This window comes from Pelophylax lessonae (assembly GCF_965119305.1).
Source record: "Pelophylax lessonae genome assembly, chromosome: 4".
Lineage (NCBI taxonomy): Eukaryota > Metazoa > Chordata > Amphibia > Anura > Ranidae > Pelophylax > Pelophylax lessonae.
Genome location: NC_138771.1, coordinates 302,722,066 through 302,749,118, shown reverse-complemented (window position 1 = coordinate 302,749,118; position 27,053 = coordinate 302,722,066). Strand labels below are relative to the sequence as shown.

The following is a 27,053-nucleotide window of genomic DNA, read 5'->3' as shown; positions in this document are numbered from 1 at the left end:
CTGCTGGCTGCTGCTGCGGGCACACAAAGGGCTGCGGTTTGATTTGGACCAGTGCACAAAGCAAGGTCTATAAAGACATAAATGAGCGAGTTTGGAGTGGAGGAACTTGACTGACCTGAAGAGAGTCCTTACCCTAACCCGAAAGAACACCTTTGGGATGAATTAGAGCAGAGACTATGAGCCAAGCTCTATTGTCTAGGGATGATCGAACTTTTGAAAAGTTCGGTTCGGCCAGAACATCCGAACTTCCCGAAAGTTCGGCCCGGATTTCAGAACCCCATTGAAATCAATGGGACCCGAACTTCGGTAATCAAAAAACACAATTTTTAAGCCCTAAAACCCAATAAATTCCCCTAAAAAGTGCCTAGGGTTCTGGGTCATGCCCCATTAACTATTAATCACACATAAAAAAGTTCTTAAAAATTGTCATTTTTGATAAAAAAGCCAATTATTGAAAAAAAAAAGAGTGATTTTTTTATTTTGACTTTAGATTTAGTATCTGGGGGGGGGGGGGGGTCTAAAAAGTGTACATGTGAAGTTTCAGCTCTGTAGCATGTCCAGAACCATGAAAAAAAAAAAAGATAATTTTTCAGTAGAACAGGGATGTGGGACCCTCCTTTTACACCTATATGATCTTTTTTTCTGGTTCTGGACATGCTACAGAGCTGAAACTTCACAGGTACACCCTTTAGACCCCCAGACACAAAATCACACAAAAAAAAGTTTTTGATAAAAAAGCCAATTATTGAAAAAATAAAAAAAAAAAAGAGATTTTTTGATTTTTTTGAGTTTCAGAAATATATTTCTTTAAATGATTTCATTAGCGCAAGCATATATTTCTGCTACTATCACACCTATATATGTCTAGGTGTGTATATAAATATATGTATGTGTGTATATACACCACTATACACAAGTTCAGATGTTTTGTCTGCCTCAAAAGAACCCCAAAAAATGCCCAAAAAAACGCTAGCGTCAAAAAAAAAAATGCCCAGGTGTGTTTTTGCTGGCATTTTTTGGGGGTTTTTGGAGGCAGGCAAAACATCAGAACTTGTGCACAGTACCACTATACACAAGTTCAGATGTTTTTCCTGACTGCAAAGAACCAAAAAAAATGCCTTCTATTAAACCGGCAAGGTGTTACAGCAGCGAAGCCATACTCCTGTTCTGAAAGTTTTCTAATACAAACAATCTTTTTTTTTATGGTTCTGGACATGCTACAGAGCTGAAACTTCACATGTACACTTTTTAGACCCCCCAGATCTGAAATTCAAAGTAAAAATCAAAAAATCTCTCTTTTTTTTTTTTTTAATTTTTTTCAATAATTGGCTTTTTTTATCAAAAATGACAATTTTTAAGAACTTTTTTGTGTGATTTTGTGTCTGGGGGGTCTAAAAGGTGTACCTGTGAAGTTTCAGCTCTGTAGCATGTCCAGAACCAGAAAAAAAGGATTTTTTTCGTATTAGAAAACTTTCAGCTCAGGGGGTTAGCGTCTCTCGGTTTTCACACCTTGCCGGTTTCAAAGCAGGCATTTTTTTGGGTTCTTTGCAGTCAGGAAAAACATCTGAACTTGTGTATAGTGGTACTGTGCACAAGTTCTGATGTTTTGCCTGCCTCCAAAAACTCCCAAAAAATGCCAGCAAAAACACACCTGGGCATTTTTTTTTTGACGCTAGCGTTTTTTTTGGCATTTTTTGGGGTTCTTTTGAGGCAGGCAAAACATCTGATCTTGTGTATAGTGGTATATATACACACATAATTATATGTATATAGACACCTAGCCATATATAGGTGTGATAGTAGCAGAAATATATTACTGTAAATGATTTCATTAGCGCAAGCATATATTTCTGCTACTATCACACCTATATATGTCTAGGTGTGTATATAAATATATGTATGTGTGTATATACACCACTATACACAAGTTCTGATGTTTTGCCTGCCTCCAAAAACCCCCAAAAAATGCCAGCAAAAACACACCTGGGCATTTTTGTTTTTGAAGTTAGCGTTTTTTTGGCATTTTTTGGGGTTCTTTTGAGGCAGGCAAAACATCTGAACTTGTGTATAGTGGTATATATACACACACATAATTATATGTATATAGACACCTAGCCATATATAGGTGTGATAGTAGCAGAAATATATTACTGTAAATGATTTCATTAGCGCAAGCATATATTTCTGCTACTATCACACCTATATATGTCTAGGGGTATATATACAGACATATATGTATATATATACCCCCTATACACATGTTCAGATGTCATGTCTGACATCAAACATGTCCTCAAAAAAGCACTGGCAGTGGCAGCCCCTGCAGCATGAAAAATGCTTGGCTGGTGAGAAGCCATATTCCTGTCCCGAAGCAATTCAGAGAAATGATCATTTCTCTATAGCGGTCACCCTGCTATGGAAGGGTTTTGTCACCCTTCCATAGCAGTCACTTTCAGTTAACCCTACACTACACTACGGTCCCCTTACACTTAACACTTTCCCTACAGAAACTAAATTTTTGAAGATAACTTAAGTGTAAAGGAGCACTCTAACTACACTAGATATCCCTTTCCTCACACTAATAAATGCTAAATGACACTTTTAAAGTAAAATTAACAAAACTGCTTCCACTCTCTTCCATGTCCAGTATAACAATGCTAGGAATATGGCGGGGGCGATCTTATATACTGGTGGGCGTATTCACTAATGATTGGTCTAGGGACCCCCTAGTCACTCCAATCACATTCCTAGCATTCTCCTGCCCCCTCAATTGGCTTTTGCTAATGGTTCTGGTCCAATCACGAGCTTTTAAAGCCCATTTCCTGAAGCATTGCATTTTGGTCGGTTCTGGTTGCTGAATTCCGAACTTTTTGGGCAAAAAGTTCTAAATTCGGCCGAACCTCGAACACCCAATGTTCGGGCCGAACCGATGGTGGACCCGAACCGTTCGATCATCCCTACTCTTGTCCACATCAGTGGCTGGCCTTACAAATACACTTCTGGAAGAATGGTCAAACATTCCCATAGACACACTCCTAAACCTTGTGGACAGCCTTCCCAGAAGAGTTGAAGCTGTTATAGCTGCAAGGGGGGGGGGGGGGGGCAACTCAATATTGAACCCTACGGACTAAAGCCCAATTGTTGGCCGTAAATTTCTGGCCAACGTCCGATCGGCCGATTGTCAGCTTGTTAGTATGATGCTTTCGACAACCGACTGCGACTTTTCGGCCGAACAAAATCTGGTGTGCATGCTATAATATTTTTTTGGCTGTCACCAGAACGGCCGATTGTTCGTCAGTCAGTACAGATTTCGGCCGACAAAAGTCAGATGAGCAAGACTGGGCATGCTCAGAGAAGAAAAAACACACGGAAAGTAAACCAGAACATGACATCACTTCTGCAGTTGGTTGTTGTTGGCCGACAAAATTTGTGTGCAGTCTAGAGCACATTTCAACCAACACAACAACAATGGACAAAAGACGGCCGATCGGTCGGGCAACAATCGGTGCGTGTGTACGAGGCTTAAGACTGGGATGCCATTAAAGTTCATGTGCATGTAAAGGTGTATTCAAAAACATATCTCACTGCACCTGGTGTGAATGGACATGTTTATGTAAGTGAATTAGTTTAGCTTTACAAATATAAATTAGAGTTGTGGAAGTTATATTGTTTGCCAGGATGGTTTTTGGATATTACTGTATGTCTTTAATTTTTATAAATGGGGAGACACAGCATGGAGGCTAAGCAACTGATTACAGTAAACCTGTCATGAGGGAAGCATGTGGCTCAAACTGTTAGTCCCGGTTCATACATATGCGATGCGGGAACCCTGCGAATCCACTGCGGGTTCCTGCATTGCACTCAACTCGCAGGAAGTTCACACTGCCATATGCGATACACTGGGGGTGTCAATACAAAGTTAATGACACCCCCAGATCAGTTCACATATCGCAGTGCATTCATGTCCGAACTGTCAGTTCGGACATGAATCGGATAGAGTAGGTGTGAACACTCAAGCGATCCGATTCTGGTGTGGACCCAAAAAAGGGTCCTGTGCGACTTTGGTCTGAATGCGATGCGATTTCAGCCTAACAATCTGTATGGCTGAATTCGCATTCGCACAGACATAGCATGGGATTTGCAGAGCAGTTTGCTCTGAATCACATGCAATGTCTGTCATCGCATATGTGTGAACCGGCTCCTAAAGTGAAGTTTAGGAAGCATCATTTTTTTACATTGGTCTAGCTTAGATGTATGTACCATACCTGTGGGATCCGTGTGGAAGCTGGAAATCACAGTAGTAGGCACTGCTATTACAGTCATTGCCACTAGCTTCTGCTTTCTGTTGCAAGCAGCTGTCCTACTGCTTAGTTAGCAGGGGCACCATTCAGAGAACACTTTGCATTTTCACAATTGCAAAGTGTTCTCTGATGGAACGAGATGGTAATCGTGACATCACAAGCCCACCTTTCCACCTTGTCCAATCAGAGAACACTTTGCATTCACTGTTAAAATGCAATGGGGGATATTTACTAAAACTGGTGCATACTGCAACTGGTGCAGCTGTGCATAGTAACCAGGGCTGCTGTTAGAAATCATGTGGCGCCTACACAGCCTACCTGACACCCCCCCTCCCAGCCAAAAGTGACTGAGGACATAGATTTATCAGTCCATTTCTCTGTAGCCTCAGATGCACAGATTAATGAATAGGAAGCATTCTGAGGCTTCTGCTTAATCATAGACTGAAGCATAGTGAACACAGTTTACTATGCATCAGTGATGAATGGACACAGGAGTGATTGGTACCAATTTCTCACTGTGTTCATTCAGAAAAGGAAGGGGCCAGTAAATGACATCCACCTGTTTGCCCACAGCAGCTGCCGGCGGGAGAGGAGGGAAGCTGGAAGCGCTGTGGGGTGGGGGGGGGGCGATGGAAGGGGCGCATGTGCTTTCAGTAAAGGCGGTGGGAGGGAGAGGAGGAGAAGCCGGAAACACTGCAGTGGGTGACTGAAGAGGATTGATGTCTGCAATAAGAGAATACAGTCGACCCTCCTGTTCAACAAGTGCCTGGGCCTCCCTTTTGAACTGATGGGGACCAGGCACATTACAGGAGGGTTGGCTGTACTGCCTTTTCAGCGGCTATGATAGTAACCAATCAGATTCTAACGTCAGCTTGTTCAATTTGCTTTGACAATTAAACCTAGAAACTGATTGGTTACCATGCACAGCTGCAAATTGTTCTCTGAAAGGTGTCCGTACCGAGCAAGTGGCCTCCTACGTTCACAATGCAACAGTCTAGCTGCTTGGAAGGAGACCCACTGGAGTACCAGTGCCTACAAAGTGTCTTCCATCTTCCACAGGGATCCCACAAATATGGCATGTACATACTCACATCAGTTCAAGCTGGACCAATGTAACCACGTAAATTTTAGCTTTAAAGCTGGAGAGTTTCTGTGACAGCCAGGTAAATAACATTTTTAAAGATCAGCAGGGGTAGCCTGCATGTTTCTCCTATTTCATTGTCTCTTTAAATCTTGTCATTAACAGGGTCATTGAGCTTTTCAGTAGCATTAGTTGTGTTGGTTTAGTATGAGAATATATGATTGCTGAAATACGTTTATCGATTTCAGTCCCTAAAAAGGACTTGTTTGCTACCCCTATGTAATATTAATCCAAATGCTGCTGAGAGAGTGTTTGAGTTTAAAGGGCATCTGCCACCAAAAATCAATAGATAACTACTTAGATAACATGACATGATCCCAATAACTCTCTCAGTGCTCAGATTAACTGTACAAAATAATACAAAGTTCATTTAAAGTAAAACTAAAGGTAAAACTTTTTTTTTTTTTTTTTAGTTCTGAATAGAGTGAAGAGGGATTAGAACGCCTGTCAGGTCTTCATTGCTGTCTGTGCCCCCATTAGGAAGATTCATCCTCTCTTTTTGCCCTGTTGTTTGTAATCACAAAAGGTGAAAGTAATTTAAGTAAATCCCAAATTTTGCTTCGTCACTATAACAGAAATAGAGGCGAAATCTTTCAATAGTCGGGACGCTAGGTCTGGGGACCCTGGTGATAACCAGCAATTCCCTTACTTTGGAAGGATATCCTCTTAAGTTGCATCAAAATTGCATTTCAAAGTTGCACTGGAAATCAAGCAACTTTGGAGTTGCACAAGTGTGAATGGAGCCTTTAAAAGGAATTTAACTACTTGCCGCCCGTAGGACATCCTCGGGTTTCAGTAGTTATTCCGGGTAAGGATCTTTTCAGCTGGTGATTCTCTTTCTATCAGAAGTGATTTGAGTGGCTAATTAGTCACTCAATCACTTCTGCAGGTGGTAGAATGGGGTCCCACCCTCCTGCCGCCACTGCCGCCTTTCCCAGGCTTTACAATCCCCATCATGGAGCCTGGGATCAATGTGGCCTGTGGCATTGCCTCACTGAATAGAGAGAGAGGAACGGACATTGTTCCTCTCTCTCTTTTTATGTAACCCCCCGAAACTGGGAGTTACCTATGTTCATCATTTCCGGTTCCGCCTCTTTATTTACTTGGCCACTAGCGGCCAGGAAAGCAGCCAACAGACCGATCTGTGTCTGATTGGCTGCTTCGAAGGCTAGATGGGAAATTTTGGGTCTAATAGACCCCAGATCTCTCCATAAAGAAGGGCCTGTCATGGCCCATGCTGTCACAAGAGATGTTTTTCATCCGTTGTGATGGCAATAACGTTAAAAAAGAACTACAGTCTACTCCCATAATTTGTAAACTTCTTTGCTTTTCTGAAGCTTCCCTCCAACTACTTTGCATATTATTTTATATATACTGTACTTACCAAATATGCTGCAGAATCCTCCCACCATCAAGTCTGGCTATGTGACAGGAAGTGTCAATTTGCAAAGGGACACAGATGGAAACATAAAAAACAACAAAGGTCTTAACCCTCCACTAAGCTGGCCGTACACTGTTCAAAATTTGTCCAGGTCAGCAGAAAGTGCCCGAATTTCAATCAGCGTGTGGACATCCCTGCTAGACAAAAGAAAACCCTTTGGTTGACTTCTGTCGAAGGGACAAGCTGGAAAACTTTGCTTGATTGACAGGGAGGTAGGGAGGGGCGAGGTATAGGCATGGGGGTATTCCTCCATCTACCTTGCTAGTGCCTCCCCTCCCTATCTGGCCAGCACCTACCTTCCAGGTTGGAAAACCCCAAATACAGCATCAGGGACTGTGTTGTGATGGCAGGCACTGGTCAAATACAGGCGGCAGCATTAATAGCCCACACAGTCAGATGCTCCTGGCTGCTTACTGGCAGAGCAGAGCTGTGCAGGCACCATGGCAGCCATTAAATTAATAACCGCTCCGAAGAAAGCTGGCCACCTGATTCATCACCTGGTATTACCTGACAGGCACAGCTACACAGAAGCTGCGATTTATTGCCACTTGTGCACAGAACATACACTGGTGACTGAAATTAGTGGAGATGAGTAGCTTTGTGAAAGGCACCTTGTGTGCTCCATCACACTGTGGCCAGGAACTGAATATGAACAGGCTAAAAGAGTTCACTGACTAGCCTTACCTCTCTAGATTTTTAGTGGTGGATTTTCATTTTTTTCTGTTTCAATGATTTTTATTGAAAATTTTTAAGAAGGAACAACAAAGGTACAAAAATATAAACTGCAAACATAGGCACATCAGTCCCAATTGTCCGCTGCAAGCAAAAAAATAAAGAAAGAGAAAAAACAAGCATAATAAACAATCATGGTGCACTATCGTGCTGTGCATTTGAATCTGTTGCCCTGAGCAAATGGAAACGTTAATCAAGATCAAGTATTGGTTGATACAAACAACAGGCTACAATGAGCTTTATTAGCGAGAAATGAAGGGTGTTACAAGGAACCTCAGTATCAGCCGTTTATTCAGCTTACCACCGTGTCACAGCTCTGGGGTAGCTAATGCAAGCACACATAGGCACCGCAATTGGGAGTACCTAATTAGGCGCATGTTAGATAGCGATGATGCCAAAGAGAGAGGAGTAAAGCAGAGTAGTAGGAGAAAGGAAATGGAAGAAGTAGAAAAAAGAGGAGGACCCCGCCCCGCACCCCGCACCCCCACATCCCCGAAACCCAGGCGACTAGAGACCTCTTAATCACCACCAGTAAAGTAGCGGAGCCATGGATCCCACACTTTATCAAACTGTTTCCTTTTATCGTTTAGCATAGCTGACAAACGTTCATTGAGCATTATCCATGAAAGCTTATGTCAGAGCTGCTCGAATGGCAGGATAGTGGACCACCAAGACCGTGCAATCGTAATTTTTCGCAGCCGTGAAAATAAATGTAATGAGCCTTCTCTGGGCTCTCGTGGCTGTCTCCGCCTTCAGACCCAATAAGGCTTGTTGTGGGGATTTAGTCAGGTCAATTTGCGTAAGGGTGAATATAAAATTGTATACCCGTATCCAAAAACGGAGTACCTTATGGCATTGCCACCAGATATGGAACATTGTTCCTTCCTGACCGCAGCCCCAGAAGCACAAAGAAGACGCCCCAGGTACATATTTTGATATCCGCACTGGTACCATATACCAGCTCAGTAGTACTTTGTAGTTTGCTTCTATAATCGAGGTATTAATTAACGATCTGGAGGCATCCTGAGCCATGAGTTGCCACTCGGCCAGCTCAATACTTTCCCGCATGTCAGCTTCCCACTTAACCATATAAGACAACTTCACGGACGAATCCGACAGCATATTATATAATGCGGATATATCCGTGAAGCTTGTCGTATTCCCGACACAAATATTCCATAGGGGTCATTGTTGTGATGTCTGAGAGCTGGGATAAAGTGCGTAGATAATGTGCAATTTGAGTAAATCGATAGTATTCTGACACAGGCAAGGTGTATTTCTCAATCAATTTCTGCTTTGTCAGAATCCCCCTATGGTCACAAAAATCTGCTATGCGTATGAGCCCCTTATTTGTCCACCACATGAAAAGTCTGGGGGAGAGATCCGGGGGGGAACCCGCTATTATTGAGCAGAGGAGCCAAGAGGGTGTGGAGTGATTTAAAGTTATGAGCTTTAGACAGTCTGTCCCAAATGGCCATTGAATGGGATAGGGCCGGGCATAATATGGGGGGGCGCTCCTTGGGCGGTTGCCACATAATATGAGAAATCAGCTTGTCAGGAACAGAGCGTGCCTCCATCTGCATCCTGATGGTAGGGGAACAGGTCGAGTGAAGCTTCACTAGTTGGGAGAGTTGTGCAGCATAGTAATACTTCATCAAATCTGGCACCCCCGGGCAAAAAGAGAGGATGAATCTTCCTAATGGGAGCCGATCCCTCCAGAGAGATATTCATTGCTTGATTCGTTTTTAAACCCGATATATATGCAAACTTTTCAAACAGCACAAAAAGGTTGGGGAGAGTCGTGATCAGCGATGAGATCAGGGCCAAAATGTCATCCGCAAACAGGATGCACTTGTGCTCCGATCCCCCGCAGACCACCCCCCTAATATCCGCAGATGCGCGGATTTTGAGTGCCAGTGGTTCTAAAGCCAACACAAAAAGTAGGGGGGATAAGGTTCCCCTACAAATAGAAATGGGACCCGACGTGTAACCCTTCAGCGTGAGTGTGGCCGTGGGAGAGCTATAGAGAGCCCTCAACAGGGTGAGGAAGGGCTTGCCAAAGCCATATCTCGCCAAAACATCAAATAGGTATTCCCATGAGAGGGAATCAAAGGCTTTATGAATATCTAATGAAAGGAGCATGCTCTTTCGAGGGCCCTCCCCATCCCAATCTGGAAGTGGAGTGGATTGCTGAAATGATGTCCAGTACCCGTCTAGTTTGCTCAGAGATTTTCATTTTATTATTCTAGGTTTAGTCTTTAGGTTTAGTTTTTTTTTTCTAAGTTTTTGGTAGTCCCAGCACTGCTGCTCTACTCCACAGGGCATCCACATCCAAACCACTGGCCATGTAGAGGACTTTGCTCAGGAGAAGAAACCCAACAAAATCTGCCATAGATTTACCATAGCACACGTATGCTTTGCAAGTAGAGCCTGAACCTTTGAGAAACCCCATTGAGCGCTACGGGTGAGGTGGGCATTGACGTAACCACGCTGGGACTAGGTGGAGCTGTGTATGCCAAGGATTGGATTGTGAAATGCTAGTTTTTTGCTTCCAAAATTATTTTTGTATGGGAATAAATACTTTTCATTAGCAATTTTCACTATGGTTCTTTCCTCTTGCCTCCCATAGGATTGGCACCACGCTGAGAGCTGCTGAGAGCCACAGATTTGGAGTGTACAGCCAGGGGGAGGGGTGCCACTTATAACACTGGAAAGCGTATATAGACCTCCTTTAATTGGTGAGGTCCATTCAAGCAGGTGAGAAGATACCCATAAGTGGGGTGAAGGGCACTGTGGTGATCAGAGGCAATCACTGAAGAGTTTCTGGTGTATGGGACTACACTCTTTTTTTCATGGACATTGAATCATTTATTGATGGACTGTATATATATATATATATATATATATATAAAATAAAAGATGGACTCACGTAAATGTATTATATATAGATGATTTTTACACTGTTTTCAGATATTTATTTATGCACTATAATTTGAATGCACTTTACTGAAGGAGAGAGTTGCGCTTTTTTGTGGCTACAGGTATGCTTTGCTTGCTTGTAATCCTATAAAGTGAAAACAGCGTAGCTTCAACTTGTTTATATGGGGTCCTATAGGGGCCAACTCATATGTATGCTACCATGAGAAAGTTAGGATAAAAAATTTTGACTATACATAGACCTTAAACTTTAACTGTTCATCACTATGATTGCAGGCTGAAAATAGAGCAATTTATGTGCAAATTATTGCTAATGTTCTTTTTTTTCTCTTAAGTGGCTGTTATATCATAATGAGGATTACTCAGTTTTCACTCTTGGAGGGTTTTTTAAAATGTCAGCAAGGATCTTTTACTATTATTCTACTAGACTTCATAAAATATATGTTTATATAATTGGATGTTTATGTCTATTTTCAGGAAGCAGGATCCAACTATGAAACATTTTCTCAGCGGAGACAATGAAGCCTTTCTTATCTGTTTCTAAAAACAGACTTGCTTGTGGCTACTATATTCTGTTCAGATACCCCGCCAGCATCTCACTCTCTAAATCTAAAATAATCCAATTAGGCATTAAGGGATTTCTGAAAACATTCTCTTGCTGTCATGCTTGTCACTGCAGTGTCTGTCTGGGCAGGAGGGTTGTCTTCTTGCCGAGTTATAAATCAATGGCAGGAGCTGGTTTAACACTGACCCCCAGAGAAAACTGAGGACGTTCTGTGTCCTGACCAATAAATACTGGTTTGTTTTTAGGAAGAAAAGATGCATTCTATGCATTTATGCTGAACACCCAAGTTGCAGCCAAATTAATACAAAGGTCAAAAATGAGATACTTCGTTAGTGAGCTATTTATATATAGCGCTATTACATTTAATTAAACAGATTGCATCATTTAGGTATTTTTTTATTGCAATAATTTAATTTTAGCATTGTATATTATAGGCTTGAAATTGTAAGAAGTTAATTTAAGATCTGGACTGTCTGCACAAAGAATTAAATACATTAAGATGAACTTAAAGGGCAGCTCTGAACAAACTGATAAAAACAAGTATCATTGGATTGAGGAGTGCAACGTGCTTGAAACATCTAAGTTGTATCCAGGATGTCAGGTCTGTGGAATAAGAGAAACCTGTGTTGACAGTGAAAAGGGAAGGCTGGGGTTGCTCATGTCTCCTTCTAAAAACGATAGTTGTCTAGCTGTCAGTACTTTCTGAATCACTGACCCAAAGTAAGCATGAAGATCAGCTTTTCTGATTTCAGCTGTTGCATGCCTGTTCCAAGGCAGTAATTTAGATAGGACTGATGCCATTTGATTAAAATAAAAGTTGGGTAAATATCATTTCCATAGAGAGGTCACTACTGGAAGTCTCTCTATTTCTCTTAGTAAATGCTTCATTTAATTTGGTAACAGTAAAAGGGTGGAAAATGGGGCTTTATTGGTGTTGGCTACCCCATTCAGCAAAGAAATTCTACACAAATCTTTAAAACATTAGTTTATTAATATCCAAAACAGTAAAAAAGTATTCCTCATATCAATGGAAGTAAATAGAGTTGCTATACAGTAATGTATCCATATATTAAGCACGACAATTAAAAAAAAAGAGAATAACCCCCCCCCCCCCCTCACATGGAAATTGAAGAAGCTCAGTTTCTCCCACAAATTCACTGTGTGCACGTAGGAGGAGAGAGCTACTCCCGATGCGTTTCGCCTATATAGCTTCCTCAGGGGTATTGGATAGAGAGAGTTTAAATGGGTGAAGAAAAGTAAACTGCCATCTCAGAGGGATTTATAGATTTCCACCTTGATCCAGTAAGGGATCATACACAAGAGATTGAAGGGTGCCGCAAATAAATTTCCACATTCAGGGTAGAGGGGGGAGGAAGAAGAGAAGGAGGTGGCCCACCCGAAAAGGGAGTTCAACTCAGGCACAAAGGGAGGGTTATATAGGTATCTTAGAATATCTTTGGCTATTAGCACCAGACAGATTCCTATTGCTCCAAAATTCAGGCCAAGATGATGAGACCGCACTGTACTTCAAATGGCAATATAATCCACAAAGTGTCTTGTCCTACTCAGATCGGGAATGCATCAGATCCATCCCTGGATGACCAGCAGCTTCCTTTAAATTCCCCATGACTACTGTTGGAAAGGGCAATGTACAGGTCCAACAGTCACTCAGAGAAGGATTTTCAAGAAGTAGATTAGAGAATTACAAAGATGGAAGTGAGTAGAGTTACCCTTTCAAAAGAAAGTTATATTTTTTCAGGAGCATAACTACATTTAGAGGCTCCACTCACTGTCGCCATCTTCTCCCCATTTCAGCACCTTTATTCTTCACTCATTGGCTCACTATGAAGTAGCTTGTACACATGCATGCTGGAGATGCATTGTTCTGCTGCCTGGCTCCATTCTCAGCTTCTTACTCAGAACAGGAATGGGCTGGGAGTGTAAACTGCGATGTGAGTGCACCACAGACAGTATGTGCTATAAGTAGACACATACACAATGTAAAAGATATAAACCAGCTTTATTATACAGAGGTTAAAAACCCATAGTTGCGTCATCAAATACATCTCATTCTAAAAAGATGAGAATAATATACAAGCATGAAGCCAATTCAGCAGTTTAGCATAGATACATATTTGGAGTTACAGACATTTGGTTTATTCACATCTGTTTTCATAACACATCAGGTTTCAACGCGTTTCAATAAACCTAATATCTGTAACTCGAAAAATGTATCAATGCTAAACCGCTGGATTGGCTTTATGCTTGTATATTATTCTCATGTTTTTAGAATGATATGTATTTTATGACCCAAGTATAGATTTTTATTAATATAGTATAATATAGATGGTTTATATCTTGTATATTGTGTATGTCTCTACCTCAGTGACAACCTCACATCTATTAAAGTCCTGTCACCCTTTTGGGTTTTTTTTCTTTGTTCTTGTACTGTTTCCAATAGGATGTGGATGTGATCAGTTGTCTGTAGAAATGGTAGTCTATTAAGTATGTGCTATAAAAAAAAAGTTACTAGTAGGAAAAGGAAAACATTTTTTTTTTGACAGAACACACAAAGCTGTAGACTTACTAAGACTTCAGGTTGGCTTTAAAGTTTGTAGCTGAGAAACGGTTGTGCTACTAGAAGAGTTGCATTAGATTCCCAAAAGGCAAACTTAGTGGATTTCTGTACCTGCAAGCAGTTTACTGTAGGTGACAGTTTGCATCTAAGTTCTTAGTTACCACTTACTAAGTAATTCCAGCTCACAGTAGGCATATTCGCTAATCTCCATGACTGCTACTGTACAGGGGAACCTATTCACATTCTAACTGCTACTGGCTGCAGACCTCAGCTTTGCCTAACTGTCTACAAATTTTAGTAAGAAGGAAAACAATGTCCATGCAGAGGATTCCAGACAGCTTTAAAACATTTGCATATGACAGCACTAATCCCCGTTAAAGTGTATAACCAGAATCTTTTTTCCGTTTTTGATAGAGTATGTTTATCTTTCACTGTATATGTACCATTGGGGAATTTTCCCTTTATTTCCGGCCCTGCTGACACATTTCATCACATCACTGTGACTTTCTCAAAGGTAAGATGACATCATTGTGCATGAGCAGACCAGAAATGAGGAATGATTACATGTAACCAATGCTAATGTATCATTTAAGGGGGGAATATAACCATTTAGGAGGCAATTGTTCTGTGTGCAACAGGTTACAGTGCACTTACATTGTGAGAGATTTAATCTTGTTTTAATAAGCTACAGCTGATTTTATTACTTATTGCGCAATCAGAGATATTTATGTCTCTAAACTGATATTATTAGGAGCCAGTGGTGGTATATGGTGTGGAGAGAAGTGTAATATCTGATGGTGGAGGAGTAAATGTTGACATAAGGAATGGAGACGAGAGCTATATCTGGTGCAACAGGGAGCACTGGCCCTATTTAAAGGGCAAGGCATGTCGTGTCTTGACCTTACTGTGAAGTTGGTCAATCCCCTAGGTAAGCAGTCTGTTTGAATAGTAGAGGAGAATGGCACTGATGGTGAACATTAATATTATTGGCACAGTCAAGATTATTCATGATGATATACAGTGGGGAAAATTATTTGATTCCCTGCAGATTTTGTAAGTTTGCCAACTTACAAAAAAATGAAGGGTCTATAATTTTTATCATAGGTGTTTTTATAATGATGAAGATAGAATATCAACCAAAAATCCAGAAAAAACACATTAAACAAATGTTATAAATTGAGTTGCAGTTCCGTGAGTAAAATAGGTATTTGATCCCTGTCCAATCAACAATAGTTTGGGCTCCCACAGACTGGCTACAGTGTCTGCTCATGTGGTACACAAATTAGTCCGGTCAATTTAAGAAGGTGCTCCTAACAGCAACTCATTATGTGTATAAAAGACACCTGTCTATTGAATCTCTTTCTTCCATCCAAACCAAACCTCACTATCATGGGCAATATCAAAGAGCTGTCAAAGGATGTCAGGGACAAAATTATACAACTGCACAAGCCTAGAATGGGCTACAAGACCATCAGCAAGAAGCTTGACAACTGCTGGAGCAATTATTTGCAAATGAAAGAGATACAAAATAACCATCAAACGCCCTCAGTCTGGAGCTCCATGCAAGATTTAACCTCATGGGTTAAGGAGCATGTGAATGATCTCAAGGCAGTTGTGACCACAGTCACCAAAACAAATTTTTCTGTAGACCGATGAGGTTAAAATTTAACTTTTTGGTCGAAATGAGCAAAGGTACGTTTGGAGAAGAAGGGGCACAGAATATAATGAAAAGAACCTCTGTCCAACTGTTAAGTATGGGGGTGGATCAATCATGCTTTAGGGTTGTATTGCAGCCAGTGGCACAGGGAACATCTCATGAGTAGAAGGAAAAATGGATTCAATAAAATTTCAGCAAATTTTGGATGGTAACTTGATGCCATCTGTGAAAAAGCTGAAGTTAAAGAGAGGATGGCTTCTACAAATGGATAATGATCCTAAACACACCTCAAAATCCACGGGGGATTACATCAAGAGGCGTAAACTGAAGGTTTTGCCATGGCCTTCACAATCTCCTGACCTCAACATAATTGAAAATCTATAAAAGACAGACAGCCCAGAAATCTCAAAGAACTGGAAGACTTTTGTAAGGAAGAATGGGCAAAGATACCTCAAACAAGAATTGAAACACTCTTAGCTGGCTACAAAAAGCGTTTACAAGCTTTGATACTTGCCAAAGGGGGCAGTACAAGATATTAACTCTGCAGGGTGCCCAAACTTTTGCAGACGCCATTTTTTCGTTTTCTGTTATTTTCAAAGTGTAAATGATGGAAATAAAATCTAACTTTTGTTGACATATTATATTATGAAAGTCTAATCTGTAATTTGATGCCTTTTGGAGATTTTTCCATCTTTCCTTGACTTCTTTATGCACGTTAATACAAATTTTTACCTGGGGTGCCCAAACTTTCGATCCCCACTGTAAAATACACCTTTAATTAAAATCATAGACCCTTAATTTCTTTGTAAGTGGGCAAACTTACAGAATCTGCAGGAATCAAATATTTATTTTCCCCACTGTATATAGGCAATCAGCTTCTAACTTCAGCTTGTTCAATTACTTTTTGGCAATAAAACCTAGGAGTTGCACCAGATTTTGCATTCTCGGTTTTAGTAGATACAAAAAGATTTTTTTTATGGAACTTTTATTGATTACATTTATTAAAATGGACACTAGAACAGTGGTTCTTAACCTGGGTTCGATCGAACCCCAGGGGTTCGGTGGGTCAGTCTCGAGGGTTCGGCACACCCTCCACTAGTACCACTTCGCTGTCAGGGACTATTTCTCCAGTTTCGGGCATGTCCTTCTGCTCGCACTCGCAGATCTCTCTGCCCCTGGCTCACTCTCACTGCTGGCTGTGCAGCTCGGCTCCCGGTCGAATACGATCCAGCCGGAGCCGGCGTCGCCCACTGTGGAGTGGTGGGGTGAGACAGGCCAGATGTGCGGTGCAGAGAGGGACTGTCTGGGGGAGGGACTAACCCGTGCAGCTGCCGCCCAGCGCAGCGCGGGAGAGAACCACCAGGCCAGACAGCCACAGCAGCAGAAGAAGCCGGCAGGTGAGAGGCCAGAGAGCCAGTGGTGACAGTGGTGCTGCAGCCTGCAGGAGGAAAACCTAGCCTGTGATCGGGAGTCGGGACACAGGTGAAAAAAAGGTAGGACTGGAGTAGTACTGGTTGTACTAGTCTAGTGACTGACTGTCTGTGTGAGAACACTGAGAAGACTATGTAAAGGGGATCTATTTTATGGGGAACCTGGCCTGCTGTAAGGGGGGAGATCTAAATGGGGGACAGGACCTCACCTCACCCTGGCCTGCTGTAAGGGGGGATCTATATGGGGGACATGATCCCCCATATAGATCCCCCTTACAGTAGGCCAGGGTGAGATGAGGTCCCCCATATAGATCCCCCCCTACAACAGGCCAGGGTGGGGTTAGGTCACTCTGGGGCCCCCCATATAGATCCCCCCTACAGCAGGCCAGGGTGAGGTTAGGTCACTCTGGGGCCCCCCATATAGAACCCCCCCTACAGCAGGCCAGGGTCCGGACCTCACCTCACCCTGTCCTGCTGTAAGGGGGGAGATCTATTTGGGGGACGTGACCTCACCTCACCCTGGCCTGCTGTAAGGGGGGATCTATATGGGGGACCTGGGATCTATATGGGGGACCTCACCTTGGCCTGCTGTAAGGGGGGATCTATATGGGGGACCAGATCCCCCATATAGATCCCCCCTTACAGCAGGCCAGGGTGAGGTGAGGTCCCGCCCCATATAGATCTCCCCCCCTTACAGCAGGCCAGGGTGAGGTGACATGAGACATGATAATGACATGAGATTGGCACTTGCCAAGATAAAGCCGTGCATTTCTGAACTGGTCTCTGAAAGACAACAGCAGAAGTCACACTAATTTGCAGTAAGTATTCATTATTATGTTTTTGCTTTTGTGCGAAAATCATGTTTTAATGGGTTTGTTCATTTTGTGCACCTATGTATAAATATATACCAAAAATAATATATACCTATGTTTTGAATTTGAAAAAATCATATTTTATTTTTCCAATTAAGAAGGGTTCGGTGAATGCGCATATGAAACTGGTGGGGTTCAGTACCTCCAACAAGGTTAAGAACCACTGCACTAGAATTTTTAATGGTGTTGATATTGTTGCATGTCTGAAATAAATGTATGTTGAATAATTAGGTGTTAAATAGTGGTTGCACTGCAATTTATTGTTAAGATCCTCCATCTTGTTATTTAAAGTAATTGTGTATTTTTTTATGTCAACCCTTTCAGCCTTATTACAAAACAAAAAAAAAAAAAAAACAAAAAAAAAATATTTCCCACTGAGAGCCGGTTCACATATGAGCGACCCGACTTTCGGTGGCGACCTGTGAAGTCGCGGTGCGCAGCTCGCACCGCGACCTCGGAGCTGCCGGCACGGACTTCATATCATTGAAGTCAATGCAGGTTGCTCCGGGTCGCCCCAAAGAAGCTCCGGACCCTTTTTCTAAGTCGGAGCGACTTGTGTCGCTCCTATTAGAACGGGTCCACAGCTTCTCTATGGCAGGCGACCTGTCAGGCGACCAGGTCGCCTGACAGGTCGCCCCAGTGTGAACCGGCTCTAAACAGTATTTGTTTAAAATGTATTTTGCATTGTTACATGTACATTATGGTAGTGCATAGCTTTTTCACCACAAGCATGCAAATTTGCCTTAAAAAGGTCAGAAACAAATTTGATTTGTCTCCCATATATTTCAATGGAGTAAGGCAGAGGCTTGCAGATCTTTGGTTCACTCATCAATAAAAGTTACATAGTTAGGTTAGAAAAACAGATGTCCATCAAGTTTAAGTACAAATAAGAAAAACAAAACAGTAGACAAGGCAAAGTCATGTACAGCTGATAGATTACTGCTCAATGAACAATATCCACACTGGGATCTATAGTTAGCATAAGTAAAAAAGTGAAAGAACATTACCAGCATCCTTTTTCTTGTCTCGGGACAGTTCATGCACAGTGGCCCCAATATCTTGCCTTAGACATCGAACAATCTCATCCAGTGCTGTGGTAGTTTTGTTGTCCAAATTGATGAAAAACTGGTACTCATCTTTGTTGAGACGAGAAGGTCTGGACTCAATGTGGGTCAGACTAACTCCCCGTTCCTGTAAGGAAAAACATAGTTATTTAAAAGTGGATCATTCAAAAACATTTGCTTAGATAGTGTTATTTCACAGCAATGTTTTAATGTGATATTTAAGGATGAGGTTCAAGTTTTCATCCACTTTGGGTTCAATGCGGATGTTACAGTTTCCCCATTTACTCAAAAAGCTTTATTTGTGGCTGAAAATTTGCTCCTGATCCAGTAATATACTGCATAACCCTTGTCCCTGGTTGGATGCATCCCTGAGAACCAAAAATCTTTAAGAATAGATAATCTACCCCCCTCAGTTCAAAAGAGTGGAAGCCCAGCAGCCATATTGTCAGTGTGTCTTGCAGAAGGTTAGGGAAAGCTGTGTGGAGGAAGATGCTTTGCTATACAGTGCCATCCTGTACTATACTGTACAATTTATAGAGTACTATAATGTAGATTGCAGTGTGATGAGCTACATATCCTTGTGTTCCCTGTGATCCCAGTTCCATAGATTTATATATATATATATATATATATGGTATACATATATATTTCAGCACACTCTGTTTTATCTTACAGTGGAGGCCACTGTGTGTGCATATAAAATAGTTAACTACTCACTTAACTTGCCCCAATGACGATCACTCTATATAGCGCCAGCAGTTTACGCAGCGCTTTACAATATTAGAGGGAGACAGTACATATACAATACAATAAAATACAAGAGGATTAAGAGGGCCCTGCTCAGAAGAGCTTACAATCTAATGGTACCAGAGAATGAAAATCTCTACACAGTATTGAGTATATAATGCAAAACCTTCTGGTCACAGCAGTAGAGTCTGAGAGTTTATCACAATGTGATGCATTTTGTTTCTCAAAGTGACTGACCATATCGCCCACAGCATACCCAGCAGAAAGTTGACTAGTTGACAAATCCTTCTACACCTATTTTCTCCGAGGTGCAGAACAGCCTGTTGACTGCCAGTATTACTAATAGGCACTCTTCCCACTCCTGCTCTCTGGGGCTTTTCTGTAAGACCATGTAGCACCCTCCAAGTATAGAATGCTAGGTACATTTAGTTTTTGCTTGCTCTGTAATCAGATGAGCAGTGATTACTTGCCTTGATCTGCTCATGGTTTCACAGGCTAGGGGTTTGATTGTTTCCCCCTGCCTATGAGAGAAGTTTCTAGAGCTTACAGTGGGAAACCTACATAACTGGCCTGAACGTTTACTAGGCCCTGGCTAATCCCTGGGGGAGGTGTGCCCAGAAGGTGGTCTGGGAGGTGTTAAAAAACCTGAAGCCTTGAAGGAGATTTTAATTTTGGATCTGTGAGCTTCAGGGGGCTGCTTGTCCCTAAGGCACCTATGGACCTCTCTATCAAGGGCTTGAGTCTGAGGAGCTGGCTGCTGTAGGGCTTGTGAGTAAAGAACCTAGCGAACTCCTCTGCAGAAACATATCTCATTGTCCCCAGCTATGAGATCTTAACTTATGTGTGGCTATCTCTAGGTCACCAGTCATGAGACTTTAACTATTCTGGAGCTATTTCATTGTTCACAGCTATGAGACTTTACCTAATTTGGAGTTACCTCATGGTCCGCAGCTATGAGAAAATAGACTGTTCTGTAAACTTCCTCATGGTTCCCAGCTGTGGGAGCTAGACTGTGCTACTTTTACCTAGAGCAGAGTTTACTCTGCCAATTGTTCATAGGCATTTCTTTGAGTTTCCCAAAATTTCTTACCCCTCTCTTGTTAGATTTCTTTTTTCTCTTTTTTCTTTAGCAATAAACTTAAAAAGACATCCCCTAGACTGTTTAATGGAGCCAGAGCGAATGGATTGTTGCTTATGTTACTGGCAGCCACTGTACTACATAGGGAGAACACGTTAAATTCTCAGCGGCCCCGTCAAGGGTAGTGCTACAGCTTTAACAAATCCCCTATTAACCCATTAACTTTGTGTATTTTCAACAGATCCCAAAAGCCCCATGAAAACAGCCTCTCCCTGCTGTACATTTTTTCATTTTGCCATTGTTAAATGTCCACCATGGCAGCGCCTTTTTTCCTATGCCTCTTCATTGACAATAGTTTGTTTATTAGCTCCACAAGAAGAATGTATTTATTATCAAGATTCGACCCCTGTACACTTCAGTACGATTATGGGAAAAGTTTAGATTTTTCTAATTTAGAGGACATTTTCCAAAATTGAACCCAAGCAGATTTGATTATCCGTATTGAATTTATTGGAAGGTTGGGAAGGAAGGATTTTCCGGCACATAGATTCTTAAAAAATCAATTTTATTCAAATAACATAACACAAAAAGCAATCATGAAAAACACACAAAACATATAAACAAACAAAACAGAAAATATTGATTAAAAATTGACTGGAGCCAAAATGGGTTAACCAGTCAGAAATGAATAACATACAGCAGTTCTATTTGATGTAATCATACACATATTCATATTATTAGTCACATAATGCGACTACATGTACATATTTATATACTTAGAAACGTGATGACAGAAATTAGTAGTACGCTTGATCAGGTTGCTCTACATGTTTCGCCTCATAAAGAAGCTTCATCTGGAGCCTGCTTGTGATCAAAGAAAATGGTTCTATATAGGATAGAAACATACAGAGTTACTGATGGTATAGGTAGTTTTCAAACTTTGTATTATAATAATGAACATCTAAAATCAGAGAACTACATGCATGTTCATAGTGGTGTATCCAGTCACCGGCTGGGTCAGTGCAAACCAGGCGAGCGGCTAAACTCCATGGGCGCAATGGGCAGTGCACCCCGGAGGTCACCCATAGAATCACATGTGGGGGGCCACGCAGTGCTTATTTTATCTATTGGATATAAGGAGGTGGTATATATACCAAAAAAATAGCTGGGTACATACATACCTGTATAATTGTTATGCAGGACAACTGTCAAATGGTAATGAATAACGAAGGGACAATCATGGATAGGTACAGAGCTCGGTATATATAGAGAGAAGATTAACCCAGGGGTAGTGGAGCCTGGGAGCCACCTGGATAAGGATGTAATAGCATACCCATTAGTACTAGTGTTAGGTAATATATATTGTCTATAAGGACTTATAGAAGGTTGTAGAGCCATAAGTAAGTATATAGGTGAATCGTGATGAAAGACTGATATACACCTCCCAAGAAAAACCGTGTGGAGACATATAGGAGTAAACAAGTACACACAGTAGTATCTTACCAAACAAATTGTACTATGGAAGCATCTCTCCATATATTACATGGAGGAAGGCCATGTGGATATGCCAACAGGTGTTAGTATGTCAACATCCTAGGTAGATATAAATAAACTCTTTAGGGTATATTCTATAAGTTTCAAAGGGTCAGAGAAGGGATAGTTAGACTTGCCGAATAAAGATGGCGTATAGAGGTGGTGTATACCTTTCATTGGCTCTGTCCTAAAGTTCCATGATGTCTCCTCCGGATGGGGAACCGCCGCCATATTGAGGCCAGCGTGTATGGCCTCTTTATAGCGTGGACCCCAAGCGGCTCGTCAATGACGTCGCCGCCTCGGCCACGCCCCGCGACGTACCCACATAATGACCCGAGCGATCACATGGGTCGCATCGGGAAAACGCGGGTACGTATAGCGGGAACAGGCGTGTGCATGGGACACGTGGTGTCCCTGTATCCGCCCATTATGCCGCAGGAAATGCGCACCGGAAGTGCGTCACCTCACTGCGGCTTGTCTGGCCGCACATGTGTCAAAGGGGGAAAAACCGAGGAAGCATGCCCAGCGCCACCCATGGTCGTCGCCCGCATAGCAAGCAAACCCCAGTCCGTGAATGAAAGTGGATCACCACTACAGCGAACCAAGCAAAATAAGGAAATAAACAGAAAAAGAAGAGCATATAATTAATTATAACAAATCTAAATATAAAATTTGTCAATCAGCGTACCTAATTGTCACCATACAAAATGCAGTAATAGCTTTGAAATATAACAATTTGAAAATGTTATAATAATAATAACAAGCATTATGTTAGTTATATAAAAAATACCAAAAGTAATGAAATAAATCAAATACAAAGAATAATATTGGGCCAATGAAAGGGAAGCTTATGTTTGGAATTAAAATAAGATTATTTTTATGGTATATTTTGGATTTGAGTGAAAGGATATACTCATAGACCGTGACCAGAGAAACAAACAAAGGACATATACATAGACTAGAATATTATCTAGGGATATTGGAACACGTACCCCCAGATGAGTTAGCCATTTAAAGGTTAAAACTATAGAAAGGGTTTATATGATAACATCTCATTGATTCCTGGCCTCTGAGTGGCATTTAGTCGTTCGATCCAGAGGGTTTCCCTCTGGAGGATCCGTTTATCCCAGTTACCCCCTCGGGGATCTTGGGGGATAATCTCTAAGACAAAGAACCTAGCCTTCTTAGGGTTGAATCTATGGTGAAGATCTATGTGTCTACTCACTGGTGTGAGCATTTTCCCCCCGGCTGATACATAGACATGGTCTTTTATCCGTTGTCGTAGTTCTCTAATTGTCTTTCCGACATAGAAGATACCACAGGCGCAGTACATTAAATACACTACGCCTCGGGTATTGCAATCTGCCCTAAAGTTAGGTCTTAACGTTTCCCCATTGGGTAATGGATATTGTGTAGCTTCTTCAACCCAGGGGCAGAACTCACACCGTCTGCATTTATATGTACCTCTAGGAGATTTAGATTTGGTTTTCGATGGTTCATAGTGGCTAGACATAAGATGGTCTCTCAATGATGTTGTACGTTTGAAAACTATTTGGGGATAATCCGTAATGTATTTTTTGATAGTAGAATCGTTATGGAGTATGTGCCATTGTTTTTGTAGAATGGATCGTAAAATATCTGTATGTACAGAGTATTTTGTGATGAATTTGACAGTTTGTTGAGTAGGAACTGTTTTTTTGCGAAACAGCAAATCATTCCTATTATGTTCTGCAGCTCGGTTGAATGCGTCTCTGAGTGTGCGTTTGCTGTAACCTCTAATTTTAAGACGATCACGGAGTGAGTTTGCTTGTTTTCTAAAATCAGAATCAGACGTACAATTACGTCTGAGACGAGCATATTGAGCATACGGGATGCTACGAATTAATGCCGGGGGATGTGCACTGGAGGCATGAAGAATAACATTCCCTGCGGTTTCCTTTCGGTACAGGTCCGTACTCAAATGTCCATTTGCTAATTTATGCACTGTAAGGTCCAAAAATGTGACCTGTGATGAATTGATCGTACTTGTTAGTTTTAGGTTAAAAGTATTAAAGTTCAGTGCTGTAATGAATTCATCTAGCATAGATCTGGACCCTGTCCATATCACAAATATGTCGTCTATGTATCTAAGCCATACGGTTACATAGACGAAATATTCGGACAAAACATCAGCAGATGTGATATATCGTTCCCACCCCCCCAGGTACAGGTTGGCGTAAGCCGGTGCGCAACAAGTGCCCATGGCCACGCCCTGTACCTGGAGGTAGTGGGAACCATTGAAGACAAAGCAGTTATGTCTAAGAATATAAGAAAGTAATTGTAACAAAAATTCACAAAAAGGCCAAGTTCGATGATTCTGTTCATATAGAAAGGTACGTATCGTCTCGACGCCCTGCTCGATACCAATCAGCTCTAATTGATCAAGACACATATGACTTTTTGAATAACCGCTTCCCCAGACAAGCGACGTTTTACGCCTTACCTAAAACACACAAAAACCTTACATCTCCACCTGGTCGACCCATTGTCTCCGGCATTGGGAGTCTAACGGAAAATGCTAGCAGATACCTCGACTTTTTTTTGTTACCACATGTAATTAGTCTTCCATCCTACATCAAGGACACACTTGATTTTCTTAAAACATTGAATGATATGGTCGTTCCTCTCGATGCCCTGCTCGTGACTTTGGATGTTGAGGCATTATATTCCAGCATCCCTCACGAGCAGGGCGTCGAGACGATACGTACCTTTCTATATGAACAGAATCATCGAACTTGGCCTTTTTGTGAATTTTTGTTACAATTACTTTCTTATATTCTTAGACATAACTGCTTTGTCTTCAATGGTTCCCACTACCTCCAGGTACAGGGCGTGGCCATGGGCACTTGTTGCGCACCGGCTTACGCCAACCTGTACCTGGGGGGGTGGGAACGATATATCACATCTGCTGATGTTTTGTCCGAATATTTCGTCTATGTAGCCGTATGGCTTAGATACATAGACGACATATTTGTGATATGGACAGGGTCCAGATCTATGCTAGATGAATTCATTACAGCACTGAACTTTAATACTTTTAACCTAAAACTAACAAGTACGATCAATTCATCACAGGTCACATTTTTGGACCTTACAGTGCATAAATTAGCAAATGGACATTTGAGTACGGACCTGTACCGAAAGGAAACCGCAGGGAATGTTATTCTTCATGCCTCCAGTGCACATCCCCCGGCATTAATTCGTAGCATCCCGTATGCTCAATATGCTCGTCTCAGACGTAATTGTACGTCTGATTCTGATTTTAGAAAACAAGCAAACTCACTCCGTGATCGTCTTAAAATTAGAGGTTACAGCAAACGCACACTCAGAGACGCATTCAATCGAGCTGCAGAACATAATAGGAATGATTTGCTGTTTCGCAAAAAAACAGTTCCTACTCAACAAACTGTCAAATTCATCACAAAATACTCTGTACATACAGATATTTTACGATCCATTCTACAAAAACAATGGCACATACTCCATAACGATTCTACTATCAAAAAATACATTACGGATTATCCCCAAATAGTTTTCAAACGTACAACATCATTGAGAGACCATCTTATGTCTAGCCACTATGAACCATCGAAAACCAAATCTAAATCTCCTAGAGGTACATATAAATGCAGACGGTGTGAGTTCTGCCCCTGGGTTGAAGAAGCTACACAATATCCATTACCCAATGGGGAAACGTTAAGACCTAACTTTAGGGCAGATTGCAATACCCGAGGCGTAGTGTATTTAATGTACTGCGCCTGTGGTATCTTCTATGTCGGAAAGACAATTAGAGAACTACGACAACGGATAAAAGACCATGTCTATGTATCAGCCGGGGGGAAAATGCTCACACCAGTGAGTAGACACATAGATCTTCACCATAGATTCAACCCTAAGAAGGCTAGGTTCTTTGTCTTAGAGATTATCCCCCAAGATCCCCGAGGGGGTAACTGGGATAAACGGATCCTCCAGAGGGAAACCCTCTGGATCGAACGACTAAATGCCACTCAGAGGCCAGGAATCAATGAGATGTTATCATATAAACCCTTTCTATAGTTTTAACCTTTAAATGGCTAACTCATCTGGGGGTACGTGTTCCAATATCCCTAGATAATATTCTAGTCTATGTATATGTCCTTTGTTTGTTTCTCTGGTCACGGTCTATGAGTATATCCTTTCACTCAAATCCAAAATATACCATAAAAATAATCTTATTTTAATTCCAAACATAAGCTTCCCTTTCATTGGCCCAATATTATTCTTTGTATTTGATTTATTTCATTACTTTTGGTATTTTTTATATAACTAACATAATGCTTGTTATTATTATTATAACATTTTCAAATTGTTATATTTCAAAGCTATTACTGCATTTTGTATGGTGACAATTAGGTACGCTGATTGACAAATTTTATAATTAGATTTGTTATAATTAATTATATGCTCTTCTTTTTCTGTTTATTTCCTTATTTTGCTTGGTTCGCTGTAGTGGTGATCCACTTTCATTCACGGACTGGGGTTTGCTTGCTATGCGGGCGACGACCATGGGTGGCGCTGGGCATGCTTCCTCGGTTTTTCCCCCTTTGACACATGTGCGGCCAGACAAGCCGCAGTGAGGTGACGCACTTCCGGTGCGCATTTCCTGCGGCATAATGGGCGGATACAGGGACACCACGTGTCCCATGCACACGCCTGTTCCCGCTATACGTACCCGCGTTTTCCCGATGCGACCCATGTGATCGCTCGGGTCATTATGTGGGTACGTCGCGGGGCGTGGCCGAGGCGGCGACGTCATTGACGAGCCGCTTGGGGTCCACGCTATAAAGAGGCCATACACGCTGGCCTCAATATGGCGGCGGTTCCCCATCCGGAGGAGACATCATGGAACTTTAGGACAGAGCCAATGAAAGGTATACACCACCTCTATACGCCATCTTT

At 41.7% G+C, this 27,053-nt stretch overlaps 1 protein-coding gene across 1 annotated transcript in view; it reads right to left on the bottom strand.

Moving 5' to 3' along the window:
• Window positions 1-27,053, bottom strand: part of PAH (phenylalanine hydroxylase) — a 108,688-nt gene that overhangs the window by 43,361 nt on the left and 38,274 nt on the right. Inside the window, exon 3 of the mRNA XM_082254086.1 lies at window positions 18,662-18,845. Coding sequence (XP_082110212.1) covers window positions 18,662-18,845 — 184 coding nt within the window. The remainder of the gene's footprint in view (window positions 1-18,661; window positions 18,846-27,053) is intronic.